Source organism: Electrona antarctica (assembly GCF_951216825.1).
Source record: "Electrona antarctica genome assembly, chromosome: 8".
Lineage (NCBI taxonomy): Eukaryota > Metazoa > Chordata > Actinopteri > Myctophiformes > Myctophidae > Electrona > Electrona antarctica.
Window position 1 is genome coordinate 19,394,904 of NC_136789.1, and position 13,515 is coordinate 19,408,418.

General features: G+C 41.8%; 1 protein-coding gene across 1 annotated transcript in view; it reads right to left on the reverse strand.

The window, feature by feature from the left end:
- The window catches only part of LOC306928648 (beta-1,3-glucosyltransferase-like), a gene marked incomplete at both ends in the record, with an annotated part of 64,845 nt that extends 53,558 nt beyond the window's left edge, over window positions 1–11,287 (reverse strand). Inside the window, 2 exons of the mRNA XM_079508918.1 lie at window positions 5,089–5,198; window positions 11,224–11,287. Coding sequence (XP_079365044.1) covers window positions 5,089–5,198; window positions 11,224–11,287 — 174 coding nt within the window. The remainder of the gene's footprint in view (window positions 1–5,088; window positions 5,199–11,223) is intronic.
- Window positions 11,288–13,515: the final 2,228 nt, after the last annotated feature.

Below are 13,515 nucleotides of genomic sequence, written 5' to 3' on the forward strand. Positions count from 1 at the left end.
GGAGTATCGAATCTTGTGGACCAGACCCATTGCAAGATGCTGTACTCTGTCGTCGACCCTAAGCCATGCCAGTCTGTCAAAGTGGGCAGGGGTGAGGTGGGTTCGGGGGGTGAGGCCAAGTAGGAGCCTGACCAGTTTGTTTTGGGAAGTCTGGAGCCTAGTTTTAAGGGCCTTTGAGGTGCTGTGGTACCAGGAGGTGCATGCATAGTCAAAGAAGCCTTGTACGAGGGCTCCTGTTAAGGTCTTCAAGGTGTTTTTGTCGACCAGTGAGGAGATCCTGTAAAGGAATCTTGTTCTTTGGTTGACTTTTTTGATTACGTTGGTGGCCATTTTATCACCGGAAAGATTAGCCTCCAGGATGGAACCTAAATACTCAAGTAAAGTACAAATACCTCAAAATTGTACTTAAGTACAGTACTCAAGTAAATGCACTTAGTTACTTTCCACCACTGTTAAAACTAAAGTTTTAATTAGGACATCAGGACAATCTCAAAGTTACTGTGTCTGGAGACCCTCATAAACACCCAGTTTCATTTATTTTCGTTTCTTAGTTTTACATTTGAATCAATCCGGCTTTAGAGCCAATCATAGTACTGTTACTGCTGCTACTCTTGTTAACATTATCACTGCCCAATAAAGAAAATGCTCTTTGCCGAGCTGATGCCATTTAAATGAATGTTTTTACCTGACTCCTGTATTGCATGATATTGGTTTTAATAATGTAGCTTTAGAGTGGTTTTATAACTATCTGCATGACAGATCTCGGTCTGTAAAGTCTGAGAATTCACAATCTGATCTCCTGTCGGTTTCTTTGGGGGTCCCGCAGGGCTCGGTTTTAGTAATTAATAATATTGTCTCCACCCTGAAGGACAAACTAAATTGATTTTTTTCTAGGGCTATGAACATTTGGTTTTGATAATGTACGTATAACATCTGCAAGCGGCTCCACGATTGAGAGGGTCTCTGAATATAAATATCTTGGCATCTGGCTGGATGACAAACTTTCTTTTAAATACCATATAGTTGATCTTGTCTCCAAACAAAGTTTTTTTTGTGCAGAAATAAGTTGTTTTCCAAACTCTAGTAAAAAAGCTAGAATTGAGGCCACTTTTCTTTCAGTCCTGGACTATGGTGATATTATTTATAGGTCTGCTGCTCCATCACTTTTGTACCACCTAGGTACTGTCTACCACTCTGCCTTAAGGTGGACTACGCGTGATAATTACGGTACCCACCACTGTGCACTTTATGTGAACTCAGGTTTATCCTCTCTGACTGAGAGGCGGGATAAACACTGGTACCTGTTTTTATATAAAGCTATTGCTGGGATGCTCCCTGGCTATATTTTCTCCATGCTGGGACTGAACGATAGCACCTATCAGAACCGCTCTGGGGATTTCTTAAAGCTCAAGGTTCCTAATCCTCAGACAGAGCTGGGCAAGGCAGCTTTCTCTGTCAGCAGCACAACATCTCGGAATAAACTCCAAAAATCTTTAAAACTGAGCTCCCTGCCATCATTTTGTCAGTTCAAAGGAATGCTCCAAAACACTTTTAACAGTGAATGCTCCAGTTTCAATTGAGTCATTTTTATTTCTTTGTTTTGATTAATTGACTGTTCTGCTTAAAGTTCCTTTGTAATTTATCCTGATTTTATAATGTAAGGTGTACTGGATGTATTTTGATTTGTATTGTGTTGTATTGTAACCTCGGCTACATTGAAAATGAGGGCTTGCCCTCAATTGTATTCCCGAGTTTAAATAAAGGTGATGACCAGGGCACAAGAAGAATATCAAGGGCACTTGAGTTGCGCAGTGGTGGCCGTCCACCACCGTGCTGTCCTAGGGGTTTGAATCCACCTTGGCTTGGCCGAGGGACGACGGGGCAGGTAACTGTGATATTCGCCACTGCACGCATTCCTACAGGCTGGCCACGCCACCTGTTAGTGGGTCATGTGGAGTGGAAGGAGTAGGACGAAGGCTCTACGTCCTCCCTCCAGCAGATTTACAACAAGCTCTCTCAACGCACATTATTATTTAGCTAATTCCGCTATTACAGTACATCAGGCATGTCCAATGTCCCACCCAGAGGCCAATCTTGGCCCGCGGGCGGCTTCTTCCTTAAATGTATGGCCTGCCAGTCATGTTAGTGTTTTTAAATTAACCTGGGCAGACAGGCTACACTACAGTATTTCTCAGTAAACCTTGTAAGGATTCCTAACTGCTTAATCATTGTGAAGGAACGAGTATTGTGTTTTCTTTCTTTTAATGTAATGTTTGTAGAGGCATTTCCACACCATTTTTTGTGGCATTTGAACAAAAGAGAATGTATTGGACTGTAAATATAATAGCAATGCAGTGCATGGCATGCATGCATGGATGGGGAAAAGTTTGAAAAAAGGCTGAATTGTTCACAACACAGTCAACAACAAACTTGATATTGCATTGTATTTTAAATACAATAAGTGCATATACTTTTTTACTTTTTGATGTATGTATTTTACTTTACTTTACTGAGTATTTCCAATACTTCAATACTTTTACTTCTACTCCACTACATCTCAAAGGCATTTTTTAATATACTTTTACTCCACTTATTTGAAAACTTTAAGTTACTTTGTAGATTTTGAATATTATTACAAACCCACTTAAGAACTACAGTATCAAGTGAGCTTGTAGATCTGCTATGTTAAAACAGATTTGTATACATTTTATACATTTGAAAACTTGTGAAATGGTACCTTCTGCATAATGAGTACTTTTACTTTTGGTTCTTTAACCCATTTTGGGCGGGAACCTCTTTTGGTGTTTTGGTGTTAGCTATTGAAAAATAGCAGATCTACAAGCTCATTGGCTTGTAGGTCTGCTATTTTTGAAAATTCGAAGAACCACTGACATAGAAACATAGCTTTTTCAGAAAACTGTCATTTTTAGAATCTGATCTCAGGTCAAAATGGGTTAAGTACATTTTGACGCCTTTTGTTCCTTTACTCAAGTACATTTTGAATACCGAACTTGCACTTTCTACAATAGGATACTGATACAAATGACCATCACTGGTCATTGGGGTTCATTGAAAGACTTCACAACATTAGCCTGCCTGAAGAAGTTCATGGTTTGTGCACCGACAAAACTTTTTGGCTGTTGTCAGCAGTCAAAAAAGGCCAATTAAGTATCATAAATAAATAAATAATAATAATATAATACATAATTCATGGGGTTGGGTTGCGGCGAGCTTGAATACATATTTGTTGAACCCTTTGGTGTAGAGTAGACAAACATGGAGTTTACTGTAGTATAGAGTCTAAGGCAGCGAGGACGTCTAGTGGTAAGAACCATGTATTGCAGGAGGAATCTTCTGATTCCCAATAGCGGCCTCTCTACCATAGAGGTATAGGATAGAGTAACAGTACGTTTTAACAGCGGGAGACCTTAGAGACCAACGGCGAGCGTCGCTTGAATTTGATTGGCTATCGCCCACTATCGCCGGGCGACGACGCCCAAAAGATGAATTATTTGTATCTTTTCGGCCGACGTTCCTCCGCCCACTTTTCGACCATCGCCTGTTCGCCTGCTATCGCCAGTAGTTGCCGGGTCCCATTGACAAATAATGCACTTCCGGAAAATTCGTCTGGCTGTCGCCCGCTGTTAAAACGTACTGTGAGGGAGCACCGGAGCGACACCAAATTTTGGTGGTCAAATATGGAAGTGCAAACGAGCGCTCAATGTTACACCCCAGCTGCACAGGGTTTTCTCGTACTAAATCCACGGGTCCGCCTGCAGTCCCAGCTCTGACCAGTAGGGCAGAGCGCTTCAACTTTGGAGAGCCCCCCAGGGGGCTTGCTCTCTACCCGTTCAGCTATGGCCGCCTCAAGTAGGACACGGCAGCAAGCCCCCAGTAGGCTATCCAACGTTGAAGCTGCCACTACCTACTGGCGAAATGTGGAATTGCAGCACTTTCATGGAGGTGGACGGACGTTCATGACGTCACGTGCGTCAGCCCGGACCTCAATTTTGAGGTCCAGGCTAGGCTAGGCTAAACTTCCGCTCGCTCGAGCCATTGAGTTATAATTGTACTTCCGGCAGTCTTCCGGGTGCTTCAAAATGTCACTGAGCAACTTCTATTGAAATGAATAGCGGGGGGGGGGGGGGGGGGGCTAACTCTCCGGTTCGGTCTCTATCCTTTTATTACTCTATGCACGGCAGCTGTCTACTTGACCTTCCTTCGTCCATGGATGGGACTGTCCACCGGACGTGGCTGGCTGCTCTCTTCAACAATGTCCTTCTTTTCTATCACAGTTTCAGACGTCTTCCAGTTCCACACCACACATGGGAGCCGTGTACATGCACAGCTTTCTGTCTGCTGGCACCGAGGAGCAATACTGTTGACGGATTTTGCGGGAGAAACAAGCAACCAGGTCTATGAAAACAAGCTCCAAAAGAAGCGCGACTAACACACAGGTATTAGAATATAGCCAATCTATAAGCTCATAACGCAAGCTCACATCATAATGTTGTGAGCTTGTAGATCTGCTATTTTCTTGGGGAAAAAAAACGTTTTACCTACATACATTTACATTCTACATACATTTCTAACAATACAATTCTGGTACGGGAGGTCCCTGGCACAAAATGTTTCCAGATGGGGATACGTGGACAATTCATTTGGGGTTACTTGACATGAAAATGTTTCCGAAAAACTGGTTTAAACAAGGAAGCAAGCCCAAATAAGCAACTAACTAAGCAATAAGCTGTCGCATGCTCAGAGCTGCGGTGCACTCTAAATAGAGTTATGTCATGTTTCACCTCTACTCTACCACTCGTTCTCGGATATAACAACATTAGATTAAGGTGAGAAAATGAAAATTCGTCAGTCCGGAATTCTCCTTTAAGAGTTCGTTTTTGATCGATGCATGTGCATGCTTGTGCTCCTGCTCAAAAGACTGGCCACACATCATGGTGCCGCGTGCAATGAGCACTGCACCACTGGTGGTAGTATGTAATCTACCTGGTTAATAGTAGTAGTAGTTATTAGTATGAAATCTACCTGGTTAATAGTAGTAGTAGTAGTAGTTAGTAGTATGAAATCTACCTGTCCTAGTAAGTCTGCCTGCTGTAGAATCTCCTCCTTCCTCTGTGTGGCCCGACGAGCGTGGAAGGAGTTCTTCTGGCTTTGGACAACCAGCACTACCTCCTCCAACCCTGAGAGAGAGAGAGGGAGAGAGAGAGAGAGAGAGAGAGAGAGAAACAGAGGGGTGGAGACGGACAGGGGTTTAAATATAATTGTATTCTATCAAACTGTGCGCGTGTGCTGACAGGTACCAGAAGAAGAGACCATATCACTCCTTCACTGGCCCCTCTACACTGGCTCCCGGTTAAATACAGAATAGAGTTCAAAATTCTTCTCCTCAGCTACAAAGCTCTCAATGGTCAGGCACCACAATATCTCAAAGAACTCATCGACCCCTACAAACCAAATAGAACACCAGTGCGTTTACAGTATGCAAAAATGCTTACTGTCCCAAAAATATCAAAAGTTACAATAGGAGGCAGGGCGTTTAGGTCCCAGGCACCTCAGCTGTGGAACCTTCTCCCGGCTTCGGTCCGTGGGGCTGACACGCTCTGCACATTCAAGACTAGGTTGAAAACCTCTCTTTACGACAAAGCCTATAGCTAGACTTGTCTCCAGTACTCGCTCACCCGATAAAGTCATAAGGGTGAGAACTGAGTAAGGGGAACCTCCCACCAAACCCCGCACCTGTGTTGTGTGTCTGCTAAATACCATAATTGTACATTGTTTGTGTGGGTTTGTCTCCCAGCAGTGCTTGTAATATACACTGTATAGGCTCCAGTAAGGCCTGCCACTAACCCAACATCCGGGGAATCCTTCCCCGGAGTCTCTTTTTGTCCTCCACTTCGCAGTTCCGTGGACCTCTAATATTAACCCCCAACTGACTGCCGAGTGTGACCGTAGACCAGGCCACTTCATGGAGCCCAGCAGTCTCCCAGCAGTGCTTGTAATATACACTGTATAGGCTCCAGTAAGGCCTGCCACTAACCCAACATCCGGGGAATCCTTCCCCGGAGTCTCTTTTTGTCCTCCACTTCGCAGTTCCGTGGACCTCTAATATTAACCCCCAACTGACTGCCGAGTGTGACCGTGGACCAGGCAACTTCATGGAGCCCACCAGAAGTGTGACCGTGGACCCGGCCTCACAGTGCACGACCTGGACCAGATGTGGACCAGGCCCCTCCATGGAGCCCACCCTGTCTATCTCTCTTCTATTCTTTCTTCCTATTCCCCTCTACCCTCCCCCCCCTCTCCCCCGACACGGTCGAGGCAGATGGCCGCCCACCCTAGAGTCGGGTTCTGCCTGACGTTTCTTCCTAAAGGGGAGTTTTTCGTTACCATTGTCGCAATATTGCTTGCTCTGGGTGGATCTTTGTTGGTTGTAAAGTGTCTTGAGACAACTTGTTGTGATTTGACACTTTAATAAAATTGAATTGAATTGAATTGAAACTACCGTACTTCTCTTTCTAATTTAGATGGAAAACATAGTAACATACACTATTTGTTTCTTTACATTGTTCATCGCTTTATGGAATATATTGTTCACAATAGAGTCCTGACGTCACTCGCTCATCCCCTGTGTCGCAAAAGTTTCTTTATGGAGAACAACATGGGGTCATCTTAAAATCGTCTCATATATTTATTGGTGCAAAAATAAACAAACCGTCTCAGCGATATTGTCAGGGAGGTGGCTCTGTATCGTTTACGACAGTCAGTCACTCATATTTAATACAGTGTGTTTCTGGCGAAGATCTAACTAACATATGAGTCAAACCGCAGAAATCATTCGTTTATTTTTGGAACACAGTTCTTATTTGACGCCATGTGAAAAAAGTCTATGGGAATTCAGAATGATGAAAAAAAACACAACCCGGGTAGAATGTGAAATTACGTCAGACTTCGGCACTCCGTTGTCCTTTGTATGTTTATACTGTTATAGCATCTGTTGTAATAAAAGTGTTTGAGTGTACAGTATAAGCAAACATCTGTCCACTGCTGCACTAGATCCCAATGTGTTTGCATACAGAGCCAATAGGTCAGTGGATGATGCTGCAGGGTTGTCACAATTATTACATAATCGCCTAATCGCAATTATTTTAGGTCATCGTAATGATTGTCATAATCGTCATAATTGTATACTCGTGCCCATGTTGAAAAATGTTCATACATTAAAAAAAGCAGAAATAGAAGTATACATAACATAAAAAATGCCAATGTAATTTCTTGGTATATTTCGCCCTGTGCACCATTTTATTATGAACCCTAAATCATTGTAATTTCTATTCATATTGTTCGAATTTCCAAAGCCAATTAAATCGTTAATCGCAATTATTTCTGTGACAATTAATCGTCAACTTAAATATGTAATCGTGTCGTGACAGCCCTAATGATGTATGTGTCTGTCTCCTCTCAGCAGCAACTAGAGGTGCCTGCCATCTGGTACTTTTCATTGACTATACAGTAGCTCAGCATTTAATACAATCATAACATTCAATCGATGATTTAAGTCAATAAAGACCACTTCACACAATTGCTGCCTGAGGGAGAGTTATTGTACTTGTTGCCGAGTAGTCTGTAAGATGTTAAGGCTTAACATCTTACAAACAAACAATCAACAAACAATTGGCTTAACAGTTAAGCCAATTGTTTGTTGATTCTAAAGTCTAAACAACAATCATTATAGCTTGTGTTTGAAGGCATTATTTGGCATTGTACTTTCTCTCCCCAATCGTTTCTTGCATTGGATTTTCCTCCTTGGGAAGCCTAGCCCTCTCCACTTTTTGTGTGGCAGTCAATAAAGTCATACGAAAGAACGAAAATACATTGCTTGGATGCACCTGGGACGTATCCTCAGTGATGTATCCCAAGGTCATCAGGGTTTCGGGTCTCGCGAACATCATCGGGTGACCTAGCCGGGGTGATCAAGTCCCGACTTACGTCCCAGTAGCTACCCTCGATCAGACCCACTAGGGAAAGACCATGACCACAATCCGTTGGATCCACTCCAGAACTACTCTGCCGGGACTGGGAGATACAATTCTGGCATGTGGAGGGACTAGGCTCTGTGGGTTGACTCCTGTCCGGGCCCCTCCTACATCTCACCAGGTCCACTCCTGCTCTCACCAGGAGTACCGCCAGGACCTGTGCGTTGCACCTAACTCCCAGCGCCAACCCATACTGTTCCCAGGGTGCCGTCTACATTCCGGCTGTCACCCGTCTCTCCGGTGACACAGTAAAATCCTCAGTGTTTATTTATCCATTTGTAACTCAGAATGTGTGAGTGTACAAATGGTACCCAATGGAGGCATAAGGGTCCATTGAATGGACCCTTATGCGTCCATTGGGTTACATTTGTGCACTTTCAGAGTTAAACTAACGCTCATGACTTTACAGTATTAGAGAAACAGCGAAATTGAAGTCACTGCATGTTGTTACTTACGATATTACTGCAATATTACTTACGTTCAGGTAATACAACCTAGGATAAGAGGATTCCACCCCATCAGCACCAGACAACTCTACGAATGTACAGAACTGGTCCTGACTCTTGGACCACAATGGAAATAAATGTTTCATTACACTGTATGTGCACAACATCCTGGGTTGGCGTTATATTTTGTTGGAACTTGTATTTTGTTTTCACCAAAATCAAATCACAACAACAGAAGCTACAGGGAAGCAAAGACTGTAATCGGTATTCCTCTCACGGACATTCACATCCAAGTTTTGTCTAGAAGAGGACTTTCATTCACTCGAGTGATTTTCATGTCAAGTTGACCCTTTTCTTCTACAGAAACCATTTGAAAGCATGGTACACATTTTAAACTGAAATTTTATTTCTGCGTGGACAGCCAATTCAATCGGAGCCACTAGACTAAAGTGATGAGATTGTGAGCCACTCTGTTACACCAACAGGTGTTCAATATACTCAATACAATTAAAAATTGCAGTTAAGTAAAAAAGGCTTTACCCATCCAGTAACTAATACGTTACGTATTGGGATAATGTCATGTGTGGTGGTGGTCATTGTTGGAAGATAATTCACTGACAGGGTGATTAACCACCAATGCGAAGCAGAGCCAGACATTATCCCACTTATTACATGGCTACTAAATATACAAATTAATAGATTGACCCAAATGTGACAACAAAACAATGTATTTCCTTGCTTACGGTAATGAAAGTATTCCAAGTTGGCCCCGTAGAGGCAACGAGTCGCCTCGGAAACAAGGAAATGAGTGTTGATCAAATGGAATCAATTTTCGGGTATAGAGCATCATCTCTTTCTCTCTTCAAATGTTTTCAAAAACATTCTTGAAAGCATGTTTAGTTAAATGACATTGTGTGTTAGTTTACATGGCTGTCACGTTGGGTACAGAAATCCAAGCAGTGCAGCGGCTGCAGCCAGGTGCTCCGAGCCTTTGATTAGACAGTGGTCTGTTATAGAGCGGAGCGGTCTTTATCCAGAAATAACACACCGCTGAATTTGGGGATTGACCAATCAGAATCCAAGCCGAGTAATAAATATCAATAATCAACCACTTAATCAAATGTAACGCTACATGTTATATTCTTTGTTGTTTTTATGCGATGCCTTTTATGTAGAGCGTACCAAATGATGCCTGCAGGATCACTAGGCTGAACTAACAACTCTGATTATGCAATAATAAAGCACTTCAGGGTAGTGGTAAATCTGTCTCCTTCTCAGCAGTGGTGGAAAGTAACTTTTACTTGAGTACTGTACTTAAGTACAATTTTGAGGTATTTGTACTTTACTTAAGTATTTCCAATTTCCAATACTTTTACTTCTACTCCACCAGAGACACATCTTGTACTTTTACTCCACTACATTTATTTGAAAACTTTCGGTACTAGTTACTTTGTAGATTTTGGTTATTATTACCAAAACATACATTAACCTAACCACTTCAGCCCTATATACATTTATATTTACCTATATCATTTGATGTATTATTTTATTTTTTTTACATTTGTAATGGGACATTCTGCATAATGAGTACTTTTACTTTTTGTACATTTTGAATTCCAGACTTACTTGTAACAGAGTACTTCTATATTGCAGTATTGGTACTTTTACTTAAAAAATGTGAATACTTTTTACACCACTGGTTTTGCTGAGAGACCACATCAGTAAAGGTTTTGAGGAGAACCTTGTACAGTGTCAAAACCCAGATTTGTATGTTTTTTGAGTGGTGTAAAGTGTAAACCACTCCAACAACTGGCTTTGTACCCGTGTCTGTTTGTACCAAAATAAATGTACCTGTGTCTGTTCGTACCAAACAAAAATGTACCCGTGTCAGTTCGTACCAAAAAAAATGAGCATGGTTGCTATGGTCACCCAGTTCACACGCCACACGGGTGTGATTTCATTACGTCAGACATTACGTCAGACCACAGCTGATCAGTCTATATAAGACCTTACACCACTCAGTTCACACGGGTGTGATTTTTTATATACCATTCAAGGTCTGATATTTCTACAATTGCTATACAAAACCTGCAGATAGCCAGATATTATGGACATGAAAAAGAGGGTGAAGCCATGAAGGGTACATTTAGATGTGATAATGATGTGCCGTACCCGTTTAAATCATGTATACTTTACATTGTTTTCAACCATTTTCCAAAGCATACATTTATTTTAGTTTTTTACTTTACATTTTGGGAAAATTAGCCAATTTAACACAATGTTTAGGTGGCCACTGTATCCATGCACCTGACTGATATGCTGTGTTTTTTATGAGTTAGTAGTGTAGCAATTTAGGCTTTTGTTTTTTTGCTACTGTTCAATAAGAAGGGCAGAGGGGTCCACTGCATCTAAGACTTCGTGAACCCTTCCATGTTATCACGGAGGAGATAAGTCAATTTCTCCAGAGGAACCAGTCATTACAATGTAGTCTTTTTTGGTACATTGTTCATTAGTAGTATTATTGTTTTGTTTTTTAAATAGCATTTGTGACTTCTTTTGACTCTTCTGTATTCTTATACTGACCTCTAGTGGTAAATCTCTATGCCACCTTTTGGCCTGAAACACAAATTGCTATGACTGACAATTACTTTGCCTGACATTAAAGTGTCACTGTCAAAATATAATAAAACCAGTTGAAACCATGCAATCCCCCAGCCCCTACTTACCAACAGGACTGTGTGTAGTGTGACTCTCTCTTGCCTGCAGTGACAACAATGAAATGTCTATCATTTAGAAAGCTTTGTAGAGAAAAGGCCTTGTGCACACCTACAATGACAGGTATGTATAGCCAGCAACCAAATGCGAATCATGAGAAGAAAAGGGTCCTGCACACTGTCTTCACTTATAGAGCAACAGTTTATTCAGAATGACAACGTTTCGGTCTAAATTACCTTCATCAGGTACCTGAGTTGTGTTAAATGTTTCTAAATTATTCAAAATTGCCCCAAGAAATGTCTTTTTTCTTTTTTCAAAAATAGCAGATGTACAAGCTCACAAAGCTTGTAGATGTAGATCGCCTATTTTTGAATAGCCAAAGTATAGAATATTTTGTTAAAGTGGTTGTGATTATAATAAATAATGTAGCTGGGGACCACCTGGAACAGACCCATGCACAAATAAATAACATGGACATAATTAGACTAGCAAATAACAACAACATAATTCAAAGGGAAACAGCGGTATAAAACAAACACTAAAAGCAGAATAAGAACTCGACGTATACAGTTGCTGGGAAATTAGTCAGTCCACTGGGAATGGAAAAAATCCCAAAACATCTCTCAGATGTAAAATCCAGCTCTACTCTCCCAGATGTAAAATGTTTATTTTGAAATTGCTATTTATAATGACAACTGTGCGTGTAATGATAGCCACTTCCATAAAACAGTAGGCTACAGCTCATATCTCATTCTAGTGTAAATAATTATTGTCTTGGTGCAGTTATTTCAATTCATCCATACACATACAGTACTCATAATACACCATGCAATATTCGGAGACCACACTTACATTTAGATTGTGATGCGTGTCTTTGTCACCAGCCTCACAGCAGTGGTAAAGACCTGGAGGAGAGATGAACCACAGTTCATGTGGGGAGTTATGGCAAATACTGAAATAACAGGATTCACTAATTATGCTAGCATATCTCCAAAAACTATATGCATTATTAACAAAATGACAGCCATGTTGAGTACAAATATTATGATATATATACATACATACATATATTTTATATATATTGGGTTTTTTTCAGCCGTCCGTAGGTGCCCTTTGAGAGCAGTTTTGAAGGAGTCAAGGGATTTGCATGTCTTAATGACTGTAGGTAGGGCGTTCCACATTTTGGTGGCATAGGAGCGAAATTAATTTAGTCCCTTGTTTGTGCCGAATCTGAGTTGCACATGGTTTGTTGAACTCCCTCTGGTGTTGTGGGTGTGGACTTCGTTGACATTAAGGAAGTATTTAGACAGGTACGGGTATCTTGGTGGTGTATCGAATCTTGTGGACTAGACCCATTGCAAGATGCTGTACTCTGTCGTCAACCCTAAGCCATTCCAGCCTGTCAAAGTGGGCAGGGGTGAGGTGGGTGAGGGGAGTGAGTCCAAGTAGTAGCCTGACCAGTTTGTTTTGGGAAGTCTGGAGCCTTGTTTTAAGGGCCTTTGAGATGCTGTGGTACCAAGAGGTGCATGCATAGTCGAAGAAACCTTGTACGAGGACTTTTTTGTTGACCAGTGAGGAGATCCTGTATAGGAATCTTGTTCTTTGGTTGACTTTGTTGATTACGTTGGCCATTTTATCACCGGAAAGATTTGCCTCCAGGATGGAAGTATAGTACTGTAGGTAATTTCATCTTTTCGTGTGATAATATTGTCACCCACTCTAACCAATTAAGCCATCTGTGTTCCATTCACCTCCACCATCTGTTCTCTCCCCTCCAGGTAGGATTGCATCTAGCCCCTCTCGGGACCCCCGTAAAGTTTCTGACATTTGGATGTTTACTTTACGGAGGGTCCCTGTGCATCTATTCCACGCAAAATGGTATACAGACGTACATACCGTCGTAAAAGGCTGTGCTGCGACCTTTGGGTGGTGGTGAGATGTTTCAAAAGAAGCATATCTGCTATAGGAGACAACGGAAACCTCAGCGAATTTTCATTTGGCGCAGAAGCCGTTAAGTATTTTTAAGTGGTGCAACCACTTCCTTAAGTGACTATGTGTGTCTCTGGGTGGGTGGCTGGCTGGGTGGGTGGGTGGGTGCGTCTGAGCACGAAAACAGCATGGTTGTTTTTCACCACCTGTGCGCAACCTAACACACACAAACACACGCACATATTAACTGTATATATGGTGATTTCGGGTGTGCCAGTACAGTACAGTACAGTACAGTACAGTACAGTACAGTACAGTACAGTACAGTACAGTACAGTACAGTACAGTACAGTAGAGGGACCCCCACATGGTAA